Source organism: Podarcis tiliguerta, assembly GCF_965153285.1.
Source record: "Podarcis tiliguerta genome assembly, chromosome: 11".
NCBI lineage: Eukaryota > Metazoa > Chordata > Lepidosauria > Squamata > Lacertidae > Podarcis > Podarcis tiliguerta.
This window is the reverse complement of record NC_139544.1, coordinates 37,751,405-37,774,177: the sequence shown is the minus strand read 5'-3', so window position 1 is coordinate 37,774,177 and position 22,773 is coordinate 37,751,405. Positions and strand designations below refer to the sequence as shown.

Genomic DNA, 22,773 nt, shown 5'->3' with positions numbered 1-22,773 from the left:
TGAATGTTTTTTTCTTTCCCCCACTTGACTCCAGTGTATTTTTAGTGATTAGACCATAAAAATAATAAATTGTAATTGCACTTGTTGCTGGCTGTACAGAAAACGTGTGTGGGCACACATACACATGCTTTGTATGAATGATACCTATCAAACAATTAAGCAATTGTAGTTTTTTCAAAAACCACAATTTTGGTGACAGGGAAACATTCTAAGGTCTGGTCTTGGTTGTATACAATATTAACTTGCTACATGTAACTTCTTCATTGACTAAACTGAGGCACATGATAAACCATTTAAATATTTATCAAACTTCTTTTCTGTTTTCTTAGCCTTTGGGGTGTATTGTTATTAGCCTAAAAATATCAATTTAAAGCCACAACTAAAAGCCTGTTTTTTAAAAAATTAAAAAGCTGAATTCTAATACAAAAGAAGTCATGGGCTGTGTAATAACCACCCTGATTCAGCATACTTATACTAACACATAGGATAAAACCCTTCTCTATATGCGGAGGGATCGCAGTAGGGCAGTGGTTCCCAAACTCCCCACATCTGCCTTTTACTCTGACCATAAGGCATAACAAAAGCCCTGCCTTCCAGACTGTTGCAGGAAACAGGAAGTCTGTTTATGCCTCATATACGGTAATCTCCATTTGGTGTGATGCCAACATATGGAGAGAAAAGGTTTGTGATATGCCCCATCAGGAACCCTCTGTACACAAGATCTCTTTTGCCCCTGCATGGTGAAGAATTGTGCTCACAATATGCATGTGTTACATAGTTCACAATACATTGAGGATTTGTATAAGAACCAGCGTTGCTCATTTGAAAGAGAATTTTGACAAGGGTCTATGTTAAAATCATAGCTTTTTCGGAGTACTTCGAAATCCCCCCACCTCCCAGAAAAGCCAGGAGAAGCCGCGCAGCCCCTTTAAAGAGCGCACGGCTTCTGCGGGAGGTGGGGGAAGCTGCAGCAGATTCCCTCCTCCCGGGCTCCCTTTGAAGCGGCAATGTGGGAGGGGAGCAGCTTACACTCGTGTAAGCAGCTCCTCTCCCACTTTCCTGCTTCAAAGCAACTACGGAGAAGGGAAGGAAGGGGACCATGGATCCTCCACTGCTCGAGGCTGCAGCGGATTCCCTCCTCCCGGGCTCCCTTTGAAGCAGCAAAGTGGCAGGAAATAGATGCCGGGCAGGAGGATACAACCACACTTTGCCCACTGGAAAGTCCACCTCAGCCTCCCCAGATTTCCACTGAGATAGCCAGGCTAATCTCGATGGCCATAAGTAAGGCTCAGCATTATTAACTGGACTTAGATAAGCCATGGTTCCCCTTCCTACCCTCCTCTGAGGCTCGATTTAAAGCAGCAAAGCGGACAGGAGCCGCCCGCTTTGCTGCTTTAAATAGTTTAGTGCAACATTTGATTCAGAATATTTTTTTCCGTATTTCCCCCCTATAAAGACTAGGTGCGCCCTATGGTCAGGTGCGCCCTATGGAGCGAAAAATACGGTACTTTCATGCATGATAAGGGTTTTATATGTTCCTTTTATAAATTGTTTATACATCAGAACATCCCTAAGATTGTTTCACATATTTTGTCATATATTCTGAAAATATTAAGTATAGGTTAGAGACAATATTGGCTGACTTGTACAATTCTGTCTTCCTGGATCTTAAAATAAATAAATATGGGGTGGTAACTAACTGCCATCTGCTTCATAGAGAGAGATTGTGTTCTGTAAATGTAAATAGCTAAAACTATGTAGACTGGCCTTTTGATTACTAATGTAGTTATCAGTCTTGAGATAAATAAATGGATCCCTTTAATTGTAATAATCCTTTTGGACATTGTTTTCGGGTTAATGGGTGCCACTTGGTTTTTTTATCATGGTGGGTACTGTTTTTCTACTGAGTGTGATGATTCTCATTTTTAAAATCTGGTATAGGTTTAACTGTATTAACATATACATAGTCGAAATGTAACATTTCATGGTCTATGAACTTCATTTTGATTTTATTTTGATATTTAAATGAATGCCTCTGAATCTTTTGGAGAAACCATTGCAGTAATAAAGTGGATGGCAAATTAGACTTTGTCGTTTTACCACTTCTCCTTTAAAATGTGTACCCCGGATGTTTGGTGAGTTTTCTAAATGATACTGGTTTTTTAGAAATATAGGGTAGAATCTCCAGAATGTTAGGAGGTTCATAGAATCATGGAATTGTAAAGTTGTTTTTTTCCGTTCAGTATATATAAATGTAATAGAAATGAAAGGGAAGCAGGGATCCTGCTTTTTCAGATTCATAGTTTTGCCTAAGATTGTCATTTCTTTTTCTTTCCCAGAATGTTGGCTATGAAAGCTCAGGGAAGAAGTAGCAGGGAGAAAAACATTACCCAGTGGTAAGTTTAACCCTCCTGCTCATTGAATTAGATAAAAAAGTAATGTTTCAATCACCTTGGTTTTTAAACAATTTTTTTACTATTTTCTAGCTTTGGATACCAATAAAATATCAATGATACCTTTAACTATATATATGCTTATAAAAGTAATCAGAAAATGAAGAAGAAACAATTTCGTTTTCAGAAACAATTTTGCTATTTAGTTCTGTAATTCAAATTTTAGCAATACTTCATTTTCAATTTATTATTATTATTAATTAAATTTCTATACCATCCTTCATCTGAAGATCACAAGATGGTTTGCAATATAAAAACACAAAAATGCATATGGTGATGATGATGATGATGATTATTATTTATACCCCACCCTCCCTGGCCAAGTCGGGGCTCAGGGCTGCTAACATCAGGTATAAAAACAATTGATTAAAATACAACTTAAAATGCAGCCTCATTTCAGTGGAAGCCCAGATCAAAAACTGTTTGGGGGGAGAAAATGTCAGATCTTCATCAAGGCCAACTATCCAGACTGGTCCTAGGTGGGCCAGAAAAAAGCCAGGGAAGTCCCCAAATAGGGGTTCCATCACAGAAGGAAAAGGAAAGAGGGGGAGGGGGAGGGGATCAGGCTTATTCCAAGCCAAAGGCCAGGTGGAACAACTCTGTCCTACAGGCCCTGCGGAAAGAAATCAGATCCCGCAAGACCCTGGTCTCATGAGACAGAGTGTTCCACCAGGCCGGAGCCGGTGTTGAAAAGGCCCTGGCTCTGGTTAAGGCTAATCTGACTTCCTTAGGGCCCAGGACCTCTAGAGTGTTGCTATTTATGGACCTTAAGGTCCTCCGTGGGGCATACCAGGAGATGCGGTCCAGTAGGTACGAGGGTTCTAGGCCGCAAAGGGCTTTAAAGGTCAAAACCAGCACCTTAAACCTGACACTGTACTCCACCGCGAGCCAGTGCAGCTGGAAAAGCGCTGGGTGAATGTGGTCCCGTGGCAAGGACCCCTTAAGGAGTCTCGCTGTGGTATTCTGTACCTGTTGGAGTTTCTGGGACAACTTCAAGGGCAGCCCCGTGTAGAGCAAGTTACAGTAGTCAAGCCTGGAGGTGACCGTTGCATGGATCACTGTGGCCAGATCAGGGCGGGAAAGGTAAAGGACCAACTGTTTGATACGGCGGAGATGGAAAAATGCCGCCTTTGCAGTAGCTGCAACCTGCACCTCCGTGGAGAGGGAGGCATCAAAGGTTACACCCAAACTCTTGACAGAAGGCACTGGCGCAAGTTGAGCCCCGGCAAGAGATGGGAGTTGGCCCCATAACAAACAAACACACCCACACCCCAAGTTTAAAAGGCCATAGATTGCTTAACCAGACAAAGGCCTGGAAGAAGAGAAATGTTCAAAAAGGTAATCCCTTACCTGTGCCCTTTACCTCTTATTGTTCTATCAATCCAGCCATTAAACTTTAAACTGGAGCTAAGCCATGGTTTAGTTTAAATGCATTACATCTGAACCTGGGCTTGTGGTTTGTCTTGCTTCAGGCAAAATATGTTTGTTTTTGGTTTACTGCTTGTTTGTCTGAGGCAGACAAACTGTGAGTCTGAGTTTGGATATGGCTTAGCTTTGAGCAGCAGCAGAAGAACTAGAAGAGAAGCAAAGCAGCCATGGTTAGTTAACTCAGGAAGTACTGACCTACAGCACACAGAGAAGGAGCGGAGGGGATAGGGTGGTGCCCTTATGGAACGGTTGGTCACAAGGCTTATGCATATAAACCATGATATATACATTTGAATATTTACTCCCTTAACACCCCGATGCTTTGCAAGTTGAGTAAAGTTATAGTTGACTGCATGGCTGGATTCTATTCTAATGAAAGAGTAGAGTAGCATGAAGAGGTCACTATTTCTGCTGAGAGATAGTTTAATCTGAAGAACTGTATGGGTATGACCTTTTAAAAAACCCCAAACCCAGATTTGTGTAACTGTCAGCTTTCACAGTACTAATATTTATACAGTATTGCTTATTTATATACTACTTTTTAGTCCAAAGGCCTTTTCCTTTACATACCTTTTCTATCCTTGCTAAAGTATATGGTAGCATTTTGTGCAGCATCCTAAGTCTATTGCTATTTTTATAATGATTTGTTTCCTTTTTTTACAATAGTGCCTGAAAATGACAACAAAGCGGAACTTGTTTGTGCGGTTGGTGCCATGCCGCTGTTTGCGTGGAGAAGAAGAAACTGTCACTGCGCTTGATTACTCTCACTGCAGCTTGGAGCAGGTGCCGAAGGAGATTTTTACTTTCGAAAAGACATTGGAAGAACTCTATTTAGATGCTAATCAAATTGAAGAACTTCCAAAGGTATGCTATCTTCTAATTGTGTGTGTGAGTGAGAGAAGAGTGCTCACATGCACAAGGACAGGGGATGGACTGATAATCTTGTAGTTGCTTTATAACACCAATAGCCAGTATTGCTGAACATACTTCTCTGGGCCTGTGCAGGTCCGCACCAAAGTGAACCATGGTTAATATTAAATGGAACCTGAATTTTGCAGCCTCATTTGCAGCCAGTGAATTTGGGGTCCATTTTTCTTATTATGGGGAGGAGGAGGAGGAACTTGCCTTTAGAAGTGGTAGCAGTAACTTGTTTGTGTTTTCTATAGTACTTATTGTGCTACAGATGCAGATATTGGGAGTGGCAATAGCAGAACTCCTGTCTCGGTAGTCTGGACACCACTTACTTTTTCTCAAAACACCTCAAATGCAGTGTCATTCCTGAACATGTGTTTTTGTGTGTGGGAATGATGAGCCCTAACGGTAGCCACCATTTTGGGGAGATAGTAGCAGTTGTCACTTTTTCTCCTTCACAATGCTCTGGAATGATACTGGGTTGTATTTCACTGATAACTTTTACACAAAGTAGACACATTGAAATTAACATGACAAACTTGGGTTCATTAATTTCATTGGGTCTACTCTGAATAAAAGTGGAATACAACCCATAATGTCCAAGGTATTTGGGGAGAAAACTAGTGGTGTCAGACCACCAAGAGGGGCTCTATACACCTATGGCAATGGGACAATAAAGCTTTTTTAAAAAGTTGCAGAGCCACTACTGAAGAAAAGTGTAAGCCATGAGTGTGGCAAATTTCACCACCACTCCTCAAAACAGCAAAGTTGCTTTGTTACCGTGAGGTAAGGCAGGGGTCGGCCAACTTGGACAGATGGGCGGGGCCACCCACCTGTCAATCACCTGACATTGTTATGGCACTGACAGTGCTTTTTTAGAGGAGGTTGCTGTATCAGCTGTTCAGCAACCTCCTTTGAACTTTTATGGGTGGCATTCAGCTGATTGGCTCTGGGAGCACACTTTCAGATAGGTACCTCCTTTAACTCTTTGCTGATGGGAAAGTGCTGTTTAAAAATGAAGCATTTTCTTCTCTGCAGAGGAAGTGGTTTGGATTTAAAGCATCACAGGAAGCCCTTTGAAGCCAAACTGCTTCCTCAAACCCCCTTGGCTGCAACCATTACAAATATACTAGCATGTGATTTTAAGATGGGGGTGGGAATCTAAAATCTGAGTCTCTAAACAAGATACCCATGTTTTGTTACTACCTCCAGCTAAAATTATATTTCATTAATATGTACAACTCATATCAGATTAATAACTATTTCTTTTATCTGAATGCTGAAAAATTTTATGTTAGTAACTTACTGCTTTACTGTTATTTACTGCTTTACTGCTAGTTCCTCACGATCATTGTGTGAGATGGGTTAGGTTGAATGATGGCGAGCAGCCCAGGTGAACTTCATGGCCAAGTGTAGATTTGAACCTTGGTCTCACCATTCTAATCCAACTCTCACCACTATACTACTCTGGTTCTGAATTCTATCATTTTCCTCCAGTGGCCAGAATTATCACAATATATAGACTTACCCTCAATATATATATATTGTAGTCCTCAGTGATGGATTGCTTGTTTTGAATCAGTAGGATACTTAAGAGCACAAGGGGTTTAGCTACAAATCTGCTAGTCCCGTGTTTGAAGTTGCCTCTGCCATTAATTCATTAGGTGCCCTTGGGCAAACTGGTCTCTGTTCCATAATCAGTTTGGAGATAATCCCTGGCTTTCAAGGGTTCGTCTGTAAAGTGATCTGATGTACACAGTCCTTGATTCCAATCTCACTTTCATTTCATGAGATTATCTTCCCTCTGCTCATGATTTGACATCTTCTAGGTTGATTACCATGAAACATGTCTTAAATTCAGGGCTTGTGGGCTTTGAATTGCAAGAAGTTTTCAAGGGATTCTAGGATCTACAACAGCTACAGTGTTTACAAGACTCCACTGCCTTTTTGCCTCTCATGGCTTCTAGCCATGTTTCTCTAAATGCATTTAACTGTGTTTCTTCCTGGAGTGGGATCAGTTTTGAATATTAACTATGAAGAGCTGTGGATTTTGGGGGTTGGTTTTTTTGGTAAACTTTAGTATGTTTTACACATGTGTTCACCAGAAAGGAGTGTTATGCTGTGTTATTAATTTGTTAACAATTTATTTTTTGCTTTAAAATACAGATTATCAGTATAGACAGATTAATACTTAATAAATAATAATTATGAAGTAAGTTTTTTTTGCCAACAATTTTATAAGAATATTTGTAGTGTCCTTTAAAACTCTTAATGTACAAGATTAGCTTTGGTTATTTGTTTGTGATTAATAGCTTCAAAATCATGAAACGTAAAATATTTCTTGCGGATTATTTTGAACACTATCATTTCTTTGACTCAGTAGCTGGGCTTTAAGAAGTTTAAACCTAGCATATTACAATAATATGCTCTCTTTTTTGGTCTTTGTCTCAATAGCAACTTTTTAACTGTCAATCTCTGCACAAGTTGAGTTTGCCGGACAATGATCTAACAACATTGCCTGCATCCATAGCAAATCTCATTAACCTCAGGGAACTGGATGTCAGCAAGAATGGTGAGTTTTTTTGTTGAAGCAATCAAAAGCACTGAAGAGCAAGGCTGTATCAGTGTATAAATTTCAGTTTTTTGATTGTCCTGTAATAGTTGAGTTTCTGTAAAAAAAAAAATTGTTTGTCTCTAACATAGTTCTAAGTGAACATAATTCTCTCATTCCCCTCCCCTTACCCAACTCCGATCTGTTCTAAGCATTCCCACAAAGCTCTGGGGTAGATGTGGCAAGGGTTCAGGACCTGCACAGTGAGAAGAGAGCAGGGGAAGATCTGCTGCACAAGCGAAAATCCTTGTGCTGATGGACACAGGAGTTGCATTCCTTCCCATTCCTCTTAATTAACAATCTTGTGGTATTGTTATGTAGGGTTTTCCCTTTCTGTTGTCTGTATTCTCAGCCTTACTTCAAATGCCATGCTATACAGAGGCACAGTTGTGTACCTAAACCAAATACCACTTTTGCTTCCTGTCAGTGCAGGGCAAAATCACAACGCTCAAAAGTTGACCTGGTTTTTTGCTGGATGCTTGCAACTCCTGTGTGACCTTTTCTTCACATCTCCTTAGGCTATTGATTTGAACTAAGAGCATTAAAACTTACTTTCTAGCTTGTAAAACATTGATTTCTGTCACTTGTTCATTCCCTAAAACTTTTTAACCATGACTTCTAGCATGTTACTTAGTTTTTATCTGTTGTTTTCAATGTGCTTTCGATACAGTTACTGGATTTTTTAAATTGATTACTTTTGTGTCTTGTTTCCCCCCCATTTATTCAGGATTGTTTACAACTGCTATGAGCCACCATGAGAGTTTTTTTTAAAAAAACAACCTGAATGGTTGTATAGAATAAGTTAAAATAAATAATAGACTAAGGTGATTATAACCCCCCCATAAATCTCCCCCCTATAGGCTCCAGCAGTCAACACATTTTAAAACTTGAAATATTCCTAGAATGCGCACACTTAAGCTTGGCCTCTGACAAGTCTGAAGTGAAAGGAATTTCATAGCTGTGAGGCAACTGTTGAAAAGTGCCTTGGTCTCTCAGCGTGGAATATATGTAGAATAATCAAGAAACCATACTTGGCAAATCAGAAGGATCACACTGGGGCGTAGGCAGAGAATTGACCTGAATGGAGTGTCAGAATCAAAATAAGACCCCAATGCAGTCATTTTTAGACCAAGTTACCACTGCTGAAAATCAAAGGAAAAGCTTGAAAATGTGTGCTTAAATGTTTAAATTCTAAAACCAGAGAGAGTATTCAGGCAACACTTTATTTTCTGTTAGTGAAATAATTCAATAGAAGTGGTATTTTTTTCAGCAAACATACTGGTCTCTCTGATCTATTAATCAGCCTGTCCAGATCCGATTGCTTCAGATGTTTTATAGCTTTGGTCAATGATAGTAACATTAGCATGTATACCTGTCCAATTAATGTAATACAGTCTGGGTTTGTTTGCTTCTGGTTTGTAGAAGTTCAGATTCTCCTTGATTTATCAGCAATTCATTCTGAACCTTCTATACACCTAGGGAAGTAATACGTTATTGTGTACTATTTCAAATGTTAATAGAATAGCATTGGTGAGACAAGCGTCTTCTTCTTCTTCAGAAGATACATCCCTAAACTACACTGGACTGTAATAGGCAAATAGGAGGAAACTATAGTGGAGATTGCAATTTTGCATTTGATTGCTCTCTGTCAGACACCCAAGCTGAGTGATGGCTCAGGGCAGTCTGGCAGAGAACTCATTCCCACTCTTCCAAACTGGCAAGGAACTTACTTGCTCCTTAAGAGCTTTTGCCATATGCCTGAGGCTGGTGGAGAAAAATAGTTAAAAGCCAAATCCAGAAACAAAAATACATTTTTTTAAAAACATTGCTATGCTTGTGTAATGCATATTGACAGTATTATGAGTTCTATTGGTAATTGGTGTATTTGAGGTGAACTAGTGCAAGCTTTTGATTAACTTGGCCAGTGTTGCAAATATCAAACAGTTTTGGTACTTCAATAGCAATGTGAGATAATATTTTAGCTGTTCAGATTTAGTTAGCCCAGAATCTCAGGACTGAGCATGGTTTCCTCCCCCTCACCTCATTTTAGTGCAGCAGAAAACCAAAACAGTTAATTATTTATTTTTATTTAGAATATTATAGACCATTTTACACCATAGATGGTCACAAAATGGTTTACATAGCAATCAAATAATTAATCAAATAATAAGGGGTTTTAAACAAAAAGCACAGGTAAAATAATAGATTCCATAGACGTAATACATGGGTAGGCAAACTAAGGCCCAGGGGCCCAATCGCCTTCTCAATCTTGCCCACAGACGGTCCGGGAATCAGCGTGTTTTTACATGAATAGAATGTGTCCTTTTATTTAAAATGCATCTCAGGGTTAATTGTGGGGCATAGGAATTTGTTCATGTTTTTTTCTTCAAAACATAGTCTGGCCCCCCAAAAGGTCTGAGAGACAGTGGACCGGCCCCCTGCTGAAAAAGTTTGCTGACATAATACAACTTAAAATGCCTGCTGGAATAGAATGGTTTTCCGAAGTATGGTTTACACTTGCCTTAAAGGCATGACCAAACAATGGTTTATAAACTTGGTTTTCACGTAACAGCAAATCATATTTTTGACTGTTGAAACAAACCAGCTGAAGCTGCATTTTGCTGTGAAATTAGGACTCAGATTCAGGATCTCAGAGGAAGGGAGGGTGGGAAAAGTGAGTTTACAAACTTCATGCTCATTCTTGCAACACCAAGCCATGGTTTGGTATTGCTTGTGAAAAGCTGCAATGTGTGTGGAGAGAGTAAGTAAATCATTATAAATAATTGGAATCTGGCTTACTTTTCTGCTACCAGTCAATAGGAAGTAGCTATTGAATTAGCTGCCACTTGGTTTGCAGTCTCCACAGTCACCATTTTGTCCAGCTGGTATGGTGACAATTCACTTATATTCCTTTTCCTGTAGTTAAAACCAAACATGTGAACAACTATCAATCCCTTTCACAGTGTTCAGTGTAAGGTGCAAATGAGTGCAGGGTGTTTCTTTTTCCGCTTTTTAATGTATCTCTTACCGAGATTTTGTCTCCCTGCTGTCACAAATATAAATATTTTGCATAAACCTCAGCTAGGAGACAGTCTTTTAAGCTCTGTTCCCTTAATGTTTTTTCAGAGAAGGCAATGCTTCTATTGGAATCTGGCCACATGCCTACTATTTTCTTAATTAAGTTTCATAAGTTTGTAAGACAGACTGTTCTGTTAACTTTGTGCAGCTGAGAACCTCAGGGCAATCTCTTATTGTGTAAATTGCCTTGAAGAAAGTTCGTTCTTGCCATTTATAAATGGGTTGCCAACCTGGCTCAAGAGGCGCTGGCAAGCTGCTTTTTGCATGGCTTCAAGTTATTTCAAGGAGGAGACAGTCCATTGCCCCCTCACTTCTATCTATGTGCTTGGGATGAGAGAGATAATTAGAAAAAGAAAATCTACTGTCCCTTCACAGCTCAACACACAACTTCAGTTCTCAGGCACCTTAAGACTATTCAGGGCTTGGAATGAGAGTGGATGTGAGACATAAAGCCTTGTGTGTGAATGCTGTATTACTGGAACCTTGGCCTGAGGCTGTACATGGCATGTCTGAGCAGCAGCTGTTTAAGCTGGGTGACTATAAGCAGAAGGTATCTTTAAGAAAAGATGACCTATGGAAAAGATGGTTACGTCATGACATTGCTATTAGCACACACATCGAAAGCTGTATAAAGGAAAAGCAAATGGTCACAGTACTGTATCAGTCTTGAGGATATAGGAAGTGGATTTCACCTGTGTAAATGTATTTGTATATCTTAAGCTTATCCATTTTTACATGTCACAGTGAGGGGCCTTTTTGAAATGTAAGTTTAGCTAGCTGCTTGTGTTTCAAGCTCAGAGGTAGTTAAAACAGTCTCCCCTCCACACCCCTCAGAAAGTGAATGGGAGAAATTATCCATGCAGCTGGTATTAAGGTTGTATCAGACAACTATGTACCTGAGAGTGCCGCAGGGAAGATACGGCACAGATTTGAAACTAACTTTGGATGTCAGGGTTTTTTTGGAAAACGTACATACCTGGTTTAAATTGCTCACATTTTACTTGTTGTTTCCTTCTATATTGCTCCTCTGAGGATCAGTGCACCTGTTACAATCTTAATGATTAATCTTGTGTAAACTGGATGCTTGCAGCTCGATACTGTAATAATATTGAAGATTGGGATAAGCTTCCTCCCATTTTCAGTGAAGGCTGGAGAGTGCTAAGAATGCTACTCTTTTGACTCTCAGTGTTTTTGCTCCCCTGCCAATTAGTGATAAGGAAAGAACCTACTCCACATTTGCACACTCACCTGGACAAGGGGAATTATTTGCCGGAAGGGGTATAGGATAGCTGAGTAGACACTTTCTTGTTTAGGTTGGTTCAGCTGATCCTCCTTGCTCTTCCTCTCAAAACTGCTTACCATAGATATAAAACACAACTTCAGTAAGCACAGTTTAAAACATTAAATTTCAAATTTATTTCAAACTAAATAAGCTGACCAACACATTATTTAATCTAGTGCAGAAATCACATAAAAGTCCAAGAGCCCTCAATATTAAAACCCCAGATCTTCAAGCCAGCAGATTAAATGAACATGTAAACGTGAAGTGAATAGGATGCAGGAAGCACCTAATTTTCTTGGTCTCTTCTTGGTTGCCATTGCAATTCCCATTATTCTACAAATGAATATTTGGTCTAAATTTAAAGTGTTAAGTGTGCAGGTTTATAAAACCTATTGAGAGCTCACAGAGACTCGTATGGATTCTCTTATCATCCCTTTTATATTTGATATCGAGTGTTTCAGTTTAATGCCTGAAAACGTTAGGTATCTGGCAAACCTCATTCCAAAATATGCCCCATTACCAAATAAGTATAACCGAGATTTATGCTGTTATCATCATCATTTTATTTGTATGCTGCCTTCCCATAGTTAAAGCCATGCTCCAGGCAACTTACAACGTGAAAAGATTTACATGATTACAAACATAGCAGTCACTTATAAACAATAAATATAAAACATTAAAAATTACACAACCAAATTGAAACAATTTCCACATAAATCATAATAAAATCTCTCTCTGTGTGTGATATAAACAGCAACAAAAGACCCACAACAACCCCCCCTAAACAATACCGCAGCCCAAGAGTCTGTTCAGCAGCCTCTGCTTTTGCAGCTGGAGTCAATAAGGACTCATCCTCCCAGGCCAGGTGGGAAATGGCCAGCAAGGCAGGGAGCAGGTCTTCCAGGACTCACAGCCAAGATGATTCCTGTGTGTTCCTGTTTGTAATAAAAAGCTACCAGCTGAGATTTGGCATCATTTAATGTGTTTTAATACTGTTTTGAGACTTGAAATTTGCAGTGTGCAATGTCTGCAACTTTACACAATGTATTCCCTCCTTTATGGGGCTAGGGTCTTCAGACTGCCTTGGGAATTGGGTAGGAATTATTGTTATACTGCCTTAATTATTTTGGTATGTGCTGTAATTTTTGCCATATCTAACTTTCCTAAATTTATAAGAAACTTATTGAGTGTTATAGGAGAGTACAGTTCCACACCCTCACACTTCTCTATAGAGCTTTGAATGAGAAAGACAGACCACCAGGATTGTAGCTCTGGCCTGCTGCCACTTATGAATTTTCACCTCGATAGCTTTACTAGGCAAATGAATGGAGAGAAACTGGAGACAGCTTGCAGCCATGTCATGTAGAAGACTTAGAGGAAATTGCACAGATTATCTCACAGCTGTACAACCTTCACTTCTTCCCATCTCATATGTATCATGGGCATCAGTGACACCTTTTCTCTGTAACATAGATAAAAGTTTGCTTAGTATAGTACAGTAGGTCATGGGCCTGCAATTTGGAGTTAAGCTATAAAGTGGCCTTGGGATAGTACCATGGCAATCTACTGCAAGAGCATTTAGACCCAAATTCATGCTATCCTAAATGTTAAAAATGAGATTGAAGCAATAAAATATTCCATAAAAGTGCCTTTCAAAAGATTGCATGCCTAGTACACCACCTACAATTAATACCCAGCTTTGATAATACGAAGATTACTTTGTTTCTCTGTTCTCTGTCTTACAAGGACTTTGTGCTGGAGTCTGACAATCCAAGTAACCTGTAGAATTTGTATTTCCAAAATGGGATATTTGCCTTTTTGTCCCTGTAGCAATGGGGTCATCTAGAAAACTTACCTAGCATCGAGTGAGGCAGTTCTTTTTACGCCTGCAAAACTCCTCCTGCTACCCCACCTTATCCACTGCAGACTTTCAGGAATGCATCATGTCTCTCTCTCACACACAGAGTTTTATGAACAGGCTGATAAAAAGTTATGGAGAACTCAAAAGCCTGCTTATGACTCTTAGACATTTTGGTTGGTTCTGGTAAAAGTAGAACCATACTGTAGATTTTGGATTTGTAGCAAAAACTCAGCCATGATTAAGTTTATCATTATGTGTGCTGTGCCACAACACAAAGTTATTTACAACATGAATGTGTGCATGGAGGTTTTGGTAACATGCAGTAGAGAATTGCTGGGAATGTGCAGACCATTATCCATAGAACACAATGGAAAATTCCCATGCCACATTTCATGGCTTTGGCTTATTTCTCATGTCTTTAAGAGTGCCTTGTTCCTTTTAATTGTGCCGCAATATATACATTATGTACACATACATACCTACAATATAGTCATTTAAATACAACACAGGTGGAGACAGCAGTGAAAACCTTTAAATAAGAGAGGTTCACCTATACTTCATGGGGCAAAGGTTCCATCCGGTACAGTTCTACCACCTTCTGGCTCTTTTAGACAAAAATACTTGAAGAAATCCAATTGTGGATCTCCCATGTCAAGCTCATTAAACCGTATGGGGCAGGAAAATGTTTCTGATTACTTCCCTCCCTCTCTTGTGGGCATTCATAAATTAAATGCTGGACATATATTAGATAGCTTGGCTAGCATCAGGAATGGCATTGGTGTAATTTAATAACATATACACCATAGATATGTGGAAGTAGTATGGAAACTCCATGAATAATATGCTAAGAAGAACTTTAGATTCAGAAGGTGCTATGGTTGTGCGTCAAAGATGTCCAAACATTGCAATATGGATGTATTCGTGAATAGTCTTCTTTTAAAGCTTCATGCTAAGCCAATACATGAAAAGTCCAAATTTTTGTTGGAGCTTTATTAACTTGGGAACTTAAGAAATATAATTTCTTGAACATATTTCCATTTTTAGTGTGCAGGTAGCTATCCATTATGTACTTTGTTTAAATGAATGTTTTGTGGTGTGATGAAAAAATAATAGTTTCTCTTAAGCTGAGCACTGTGGCATTCAGATTTGTACTATTGTTGCCCTTTAGTCAGTTCTCATTAGATTTTTAAGGGCCAAAGTAGTATGTCTACCTCCTAAATCATTTCCCCTTGAATAACTGCTTCATTTCATTATCTCTGATTAACATGCTAAATGCTCATTTTAAAACATCACAAGAAGGATTGGTTTCTTTATTAATTATCATTGGCTCCAATAATACATAAGCAGACTAATGGTGCCTCAGAGATTATGTCTGACACTGTGTTCCTGTGCTCATTAAACTCCTTTTCCTTTCTGCTTTATGTATGCACGTATTCTACAAATGTATAAACTACTTCACAGCCTGAGGCCATAAAAGCAGTGTACAACAAGATAACAAGATAAAATACAAACTCTTAAAAACAAAAGACCATCCCTACAGATGTACAATTAATAATTCATAAACGAAATGTCAGACAACTGAATTCAATGTATAATGCAACTGCTACTGGTATCTCTAGGCACCAGCCATATCCCACTGAGGTCAACCTTAGGATAGTATAGCATCTAAGTAACTAGAAAATATGAATTCTACAACCCGTACAAGTTGTAGAAACCAACAAAATTTGCATGATTTAACTTAGTTATGATGTCATTTTTTGCATAATTTTGCTTCTGTTAGTCATGAGGAAGGGCAGAGCGCTCTAAAAAGGGTTGAAGCTTTGCTATTTGACAACCAGAAATTTTATTCAGTAGCAACTCTGGCTTCTGAGATTTTACCAGGCATTACTGCTCACTTTCAGGTCTAATTTGTCAGGAGGTTGATTTTTTAAGATGAAAACCAAGACCACTAAAACCACATTCTGTTACTTTTCTATAGTTCCAAGGAACAGCAGCATGCAGGCATCCCTAATTAAAGCTAGTGAAGACCTTGATTCAGATGCTTTTGAAAATTCACTTAAATACATGAGGTCCATGCAAGCTGCTGTGCTTTTCACAATACAGTGGTACCTCCAGTTGCGAACGGGATCCATTCCGGAGGTCTGACCGCATCCTGAGGAATTCGCAACCAGAGGACCACCTCTGCGCATGCGCTTGGCGCGTAGAGCACTTATGCGCATGCACACTTGGCAAACCCAGAAAAATACTTCAGGGTTTGCCACGTTCGCATCCCGAAGTTTACGTACCCAGAGGGATGCATAAGTGGAGGTACGACTGTAATAATTAGAGCGCATTACTCCAGAGCTTGAGCAAAAGGTCTGAAACTCTATTGGCTGTGAAACAGAAGTCATGTAGTTGTGCAGAGTAGCAGCATAATCTCAGAAAATTAAGTTGCCATTATTTCGGTTATTGCAGGTTTTTTCTTATGTGCATTTGTGCTGTCTACTTTTACAGGCATACAGGAGTTTCCAGAAAATATCAAAAACTGTAAAGTTTTGGCAATTGTTGAGGCCAGCGTAAACCCCATTTCAAAGTAAGTTATTTTGTTGTTTAAATTGTAGCATGTCAGTTGAGCAGTGAGTAGTGAACGCAAAGTGTGTTTTGAAATGAGGCATATGATCTTGTGTTTGCTAATTTTTATGTGTTTAAATTTGTCTAGGCTTCCAGATGGATTTTCACAGTTGTTAAATCTAACACAGCTATATCTGAATGATGCTTTTCTTGAGTTCTTACCAGCCAATTTTGGCAGGTAAGTTTGAAAATGGGTTTTTGAAAATCAGTACCTTGTTTTTAATTGTGTAGAACATAGTGTGTTGCATTGATCAGAAGAAGGCAGGTTGTTGGTTAAGAGGCAAGATGTAAATTCCAAACCCTACCATTCAAACAGAGTTATGTAGTAATACTTTCAAAATGGATATGATGAGCTAGAATAATTGGTTTAAAGTCCCACTGAAAGATGGAATTAGTCTTAGTAGAATGGAAATTGAAAGAATTCATCAGCTCCCATGTTCTTCAACCATTGGCCATACAGGCTTGGGCTGATAGGAATTGTAGTCCAGCAACAGCTGGAGGGGGCTCCATGGGGGCTATCCCTGTTTAAAATATTATGTAGTTCTGCTGTCATTTTGTTTTAATAAAAATGTAGGGGGAGGGACTCTAGTCAAGAGGGTTGAAAAAAGAAAACAGCAAGGTTGCACTCTCCAAGACCACTTCAAGTGCAAGCTGTGCAACATTTATGAAACACTGACTGCAAAATGGCATCAGGGTGGTATTGGGATGAACTCTCTTTCTGTGCCCTTAGCCACCTGTTCTTGCTGCTGGGAACTGGGAATCCTTGCAGCTTTCAATTCTCCTTTCATTTAAAAGGATAGAATAGGCTGTCTAGTTACAGCATTTCAATCACAGCATTATGCTAGCTTTCATGGAATTAATGTAGATCAGGCTTCCCCAACCTCGGCCCTCCAGATGTTTTGAGACTACAATTCCCATCATCCCTGACCACTGGTCCTGCTACCTTGGGATCATGGGAGTTGTAGGCCAAAAACATCTGGAGGGCTGAGGTTGGGGAAGCCTGATGTAGATGGCTAAGTCAGGAGGAACATCCACATTGTTTTCTAATACGTGTTTTCTAATACACAATAAAACAATGCATTTTGCAAGGTAAAAACAACAGTACAATGATAAAAATGGCTGGTATATAGAGTTGAATTGCCATCTAAACATTGTAAATACATTTATCTGCTGTATGGACATTACCGTATTTTTCGCTCTATAAGATGTACCTTTTCCCTCCTAAAAAATAAGGGGAAATGTGTGTGCATCTTATGGAGTGAATGCAGGCTGCGCAGCTATCCCAGAAGCCAGAACAGCAAGAGGGATCGCGAAAGCAGCGATCCCTCTTGCTGTTCTGACTTTGCTTTGCTGGAGAGGTGCTGCGCAGAGGGGAAGAATATTTTTTTTCTTGGTCTCCTCCTCTAAAACTAGGTGCGTCTTAGGATCGGGTGCGTCTTATAGAGCGAAAAATACGGTATATACAAAACCAAGCCCTATTTGACACCAGTTATGACTCAGCTGCAGCATGGAGTTCAGTCTAGGTCATCACATTTATAGAAGGAGAGCCATAAATTTTAGAAAACTGACAACACCCCAAAAATAAATAAATCCAGAGACTGATAAGAGACATGTAACTTGAACAAAGTTTAAGAGAAAATTAAGATCAAAATTCACTTGTAGTACAGAAAATAATAATGTTTGGAAGTTTTACAAGATAAAATGTTTCGAAGTTTTGCCAGATGTGGAGTGGTTGCAGATTTATATTGCTTAGTGGAAGAAATTTGCTTACAGTATAATTAAACAATACCAAAAATTGTTCGGAATAATTGGAATCTTCTGCTTGTCTCTGCTAGAGACAGTTGTCAAAAGTATTTCAAAATAAGTAGTTATTTTGTATAGCCTTGATATTACTTGTATATGAATGATGCCTTTCTCTGCCCACGTTAGATCTAAGAATCACAATCCTCAGAAGCAAGCAAAATATCTAGATATTAAAGATGTGTGCAGCCTGTATTTGAACCCAGTTTTTATTTGCAAATTAAATTTGCCCAATATCTGAATTATTGTACTGGCTGTATAAACAAGCTTTATTTTATTTCAGATATGCATACTTTGCCTTTTGAATGGTAATCTTGAGTGTTTATTTTACAGATTAACTAAACTCCAGATTTTGGAGCTCAGAGAAAACCAGTTAAAAATGTTGCCAAAGTAAGTATATAGTGATATTATTTATTTTCGTGTGAATAATATGTTTGAAGATGTATTGAGATTATAATACAGTGGTACCTCGGGTTACAGATGCTTTAGGTTACAGACTCTGCTAACCCAGAAATAGTACCTCGGGTTAAGAACTTTGCTTCAGGATGAGAACAGAAATCACGCGGTGGTGGTGCTGCAGCAGCGAGAGGCCCCATTAGCTAAAGTGGTACCTCAGGTTAAGAACAGTTTCAGGTTAAGAGCCGACCTCCAGAACGAATTAAGTTCTTAACCCGAGGTACCACTGTAATTGGCAAGTAACGTTGAGTCTGCTTTTGTAGGAACTATTACATTATATTTGTTGTTCTTCATGTTTCAAGGATTCCAAACATTCTCCTGCCCCCCCCCTACATTATCCCTATCCTGGGTGAAACAGTTGACCTTATGGCTATATTATTTACTGTACAGGGATGTGGGGGGTGCGGGGGTTTAAATCACTGAGCCTCTTGGGTTTGCTGATCAGAAGGTCAGCGGTTCAAATCCCCGTGACGGAGTGAGCTCCCATTGCTCTATCCCAGCTTCTGCCAACCTAGCAGTTTGAAAGCACACTAGTGCAAGTAGATAAGCAGGTACCGCTGCAGTGGGAAGTAAAACAGTGTTTCTGTGTGCTCCGCCACTTGTCATGGTCCTCCACTAGTAGTCTAGTCATGCTGGCCAGATGACCTGGAAAGCTGTCTGTGGACAAATGCCAGCTCCCTTCATTGTGAATGGTTTTTACTGCCAGTAAGACAGTTCCTGGGCTGAATTGCCTGAGGATCTGTATGTAGGAAAATGTAATACTTGAGGAAGCCATTATTAGATTTTGGATCTAAAATCATGCCATGTGTATGCATATCTACATCACATGAAATTGAATGACGGATTAAGAGTTGAAAGAAAAACAGCTATTTTTGTAGTGAAACAGTATGATTCTAAAAATAATTTTGCAGATTATCCCCCCCCCCTGTAATAATAATGATACAGCAACTTAAATGTGTTTTTGTTTTCCTTTCATAATGGTATGGCACTTTCGCGCTCTCTCTTTATTAATTCTTCTTGTCACTGGCTTCCTCTTAAGGAAGACATTCAGCACTGCTGTGCTTAACCAAACCATCTCAGAAAATTGACAATTCCCTTGATCCCTTCTCAGTAGCTATTTTTGCTGACGATTGCCAATGGGCACAGTAGGAGATGGCCGGCCAAGATGCCCTGCTGGCATTCCTTTCTCCCTCATTTATGCCTTAACAATAGTGTTGGGCACTGACTGGGGAGAGAAGCCTTTGTGCTGAGAGGTGGGTGATGCATTGTGAGCAGCCTCCTCTTCGCCTGCCTGCCTCTTTCCCCCATTTTGGGGGCTGCCTCTTCTTTTGGGTGTTGGCAACAAAGAGGGAAGAAGTTGGAAAGTACTGCTGGTCCCCAGTAGGAAATTGTGTGCTCATCCTTAGCTGATATGTATGATGAACTTTATCAAAGGATATCTAGTACATAAGGAAGGGTTCTGTGAAATGGGCTATGAAAACAAAAGGAGATTCTAGCGCCAGACAAATGAACCAGTAGATGAAATATGAGACTTAATGCTCACACTTCAGCGGAGAGCTGGCTAGAAAGCATTGCTCCATTGAACTCTTATCCTCTTGATGCTCTCTTGTTCTATTAGTTTCACTTGGCTATATTTATGCGGCAATTGAAAAAACATAACCTAAGGGTACATTTTAAAATAAAATGTAGTCTTTGTAAATAAAACGGCTAAAGAGGGAATGCACACAAGATAAATACGTTTTGAGGAACAAATGTGGTGACATTAGAAAAAGCAAACTTAACATTTAATTCCTTTGTTATTTAATAAGTTAACGTTTGTGTTTGGATAGTTTTTTAACATGGGGTTATAGCATTCCTGCTTAGAATCATAGAAGTGTAGAATTGGGAGGGAGCCCAAGGGTTGTCTAGTCCAACCTCCTGCAATGCAGGAATCCCACCTAAAGTATACAGGACAGATGGCCATCCAACCTCTGCTTAAAAACTTCAAAGGAAGGAGATTCCACCACCTCCTGAAGGCAGGGGTGGATCTACTATGAAATTAATGAAGGTTTAGTTTTAGGGTCCCTAATCCTGGGGTGGCCCCAGAAGCTAATCCACCTTGCTTTAAAAAAATTGGATCTAGTTGACTCAATTTGAATTGCACAACTCTGATTGATTAATTTTCTGCTGTATATATTTCAGCAGTCCCAGTGTTTGAGAGTCAGTAGCACAGATTGTTTCTGGTTGCAAAGGGGCCCCCATAACAGTTGAAGCTTCAGGGTCCCAGAAATGTAGGTCTGCCACTGCCTGAAGGAAACCATTTGTGATGTTAAGTTTTGGTCAGTGCTTTTTTCTAGAAAAATAGGTTCTGGTACTTACCATGAAGTTGTTGCAGTAAGTGGCACACTTTTTTAAACAATAACAAAAAAGAGGTGCCAGTACTGCGTACCCTTGAGTATCCCTGCAAAAAAAGCACTGGTTTTGGTAATGACATGGATAATGAGGGAAACGAATGACCATGTTCTGTGCAAAATGTGGAAGCTTGTGTGCTTTATTTATTCTATTTATTTGACAAAAAAAATTACATAAAGCTGTTTACAACATGCTTCTAGCAGACTGCTGGGACTTCAGAAGAAAGAAGAAACCAGTCAAACTTGCTCCCCCCTCCCTTTCTGTCACTTGGACCTCAAAAGGAAAAGCAAATCTAGGTCTAAGCCATTGTCTTTGAGCTTGTTCTCAACTTATATAGGACATGCTGACTTGAATGTATCCAGTCTAAATAAAATGAAAGAGATTGAATTCTGCCCATTTTTAAGTTAGCTTGCACCTGAATTAGAAAATGCATATTTTTTTTTTTGTATTTTGATACTTTATGACATTCCTTAGTTTCCTGATTGTAGAATCTAGCTGCTGCTGCTGCTGCTGCTGCTGCAAAGAGCAGCAAATTATGCTGTGAAATAATTGGTTTACTAGTTAATTAAAACAGCTTAAATGTAACTGGCATTTTTCTTACACTAGGGGACAAACTCTTGCTGATGACTTTTTTGTGGGATGCATGTGTGTGGCACAAGTAGTTCACTGTCACTTTCTAATAGCAATGTGCTTAATTTGTTAGAGCACGGGCGTGTGATATATTCGATAGGCCCCTAGTATATTAGGATTTTTAGAAAGCATTTCACACTGTCCCATGGGCATAGCCAGGATTTATATTATTTTACTTGATGGGGGGGGGGGAGCTGCCCCACCCCCCTTCGCTATGCCTATGCACTGCCCCTCACTGGGTACTTGAAGTCATAGAACAAGACGGTGACTTTTCTTAATGCAACCTTACGCATGTGAGCTCAAAAGTAAGCCTCATTGATTTTAATGGCATTTACTCTCATGTGTGTATAGGATTGCAGCGTTAATGGACTGGAAACTCTCTAAGTATGATGAAAGAGGTTAGGATCACATGTTTTCCCTTCACAATGGAGATGGGTAAACAGTGGGATCTTTATTAATACACAGCAGCTTTAAAGACAAGTGGGCGTACAACGGCATAATTTATCTTTGGCATTCATTGCCACATAGTGATGATGTTGCATGATTTGATAGAATTGGGAAGAAGTCATTGCTTTTTCAATGAGCTAAGAGAGAAATGTGTTTTTAATTAAACTGGAGAACACTGAACTACAGTTTTTGCTTTGCTTTTAGCTATAGGATTATATGACATTTTATAAAAATCTGACCCTATCAAGTATGAGTGCTTTTATAGAACTGCCTGGCTATCTGATGCTGATTAAAAAGATGCATTAGTAAAAACACAAGAAGATTGGATGTAACTGGTATTTTTCTTAAACCTAATTCCTTATTAATCCTTTCTCTTTGCAGAACCATGAACAGACTGACTCAGCTGGAGAGACTGGACTTGGGAAGTAATGAATTCACAGAAGTGGTGAGTTCTAGCTAAGTAACGCAGCTTTCCTAAAACCTCTTATCCGTAAATCTATTTTTAATCAATGTCAAATAGAAAAATCAGCTTAATGCTGTCTTACAGAGAAACTGTTGCCTGTATCTTAATTTTTTAAGGAAACTATTTTTAAAGTTAACTGATTTGTGTAGCTTTCATTTCCTGTTAGTGTGGTATATCTGTGACAGACAAAAGTATTTTCATATGTATTTAAACTACAAGCAAGCATTATTCTCATTTGACCACATATTAGCTTCTAAGGTTATACGTTATAATAAGTGCTTATAATTTATGTAACTATGAAAACATTTTTTCTAGTTTATTCTGCATGTGCCTATGCAGTGAAATTCATTC

General features: G+C 39.2%; 1 protein-coding gene across 6 annotated transcripts in view; it reads left to right on the top strand.

Annotated features, from left to right (window-relative positions):
- ERBIN (erbb2 interacting protein) overlaps positions 1-22,773 on the top strand; it is an 87,042-nt gene that overhangs the window by 27,813 nt on the left and 36,456 nt on the right. For all 6 annotated transcript variants that reach the window (XR_014503040.1, XR_014503041.1, XM_083403650.1 and 3 more), the window contains exons 2-8: positions 2,340-2,396; positions 4,548-4,745; positions 7,248-7,365; positions 16,119-16,197; positions 16,324-16,413; positions 18,369-18,425; positions 22,341-22,404. Coding sequence is in view for 4 of the 6 variants with exons in the window: in XM_083403650.1 (XP_083259776.1) it covers positions 4,557-4,745; positions 7,248-7,365; positions 16,119-16,197; positions 16,324-16,413; positions 18,369-18,425; positions 22,341-22,404 (597 nt within the window). In the remaining 2 variants the exon portion in view is untranslated. The remainder of the gene's footprint in view (positions 1-2,339; positions 2,397-4,547; positions 4,746-7,247; positions 7,366-16,118; positions 16,198-16,323; positions 16,414-18,368; positions 18,426-22,340; positions 22,405-22,773) is intronic.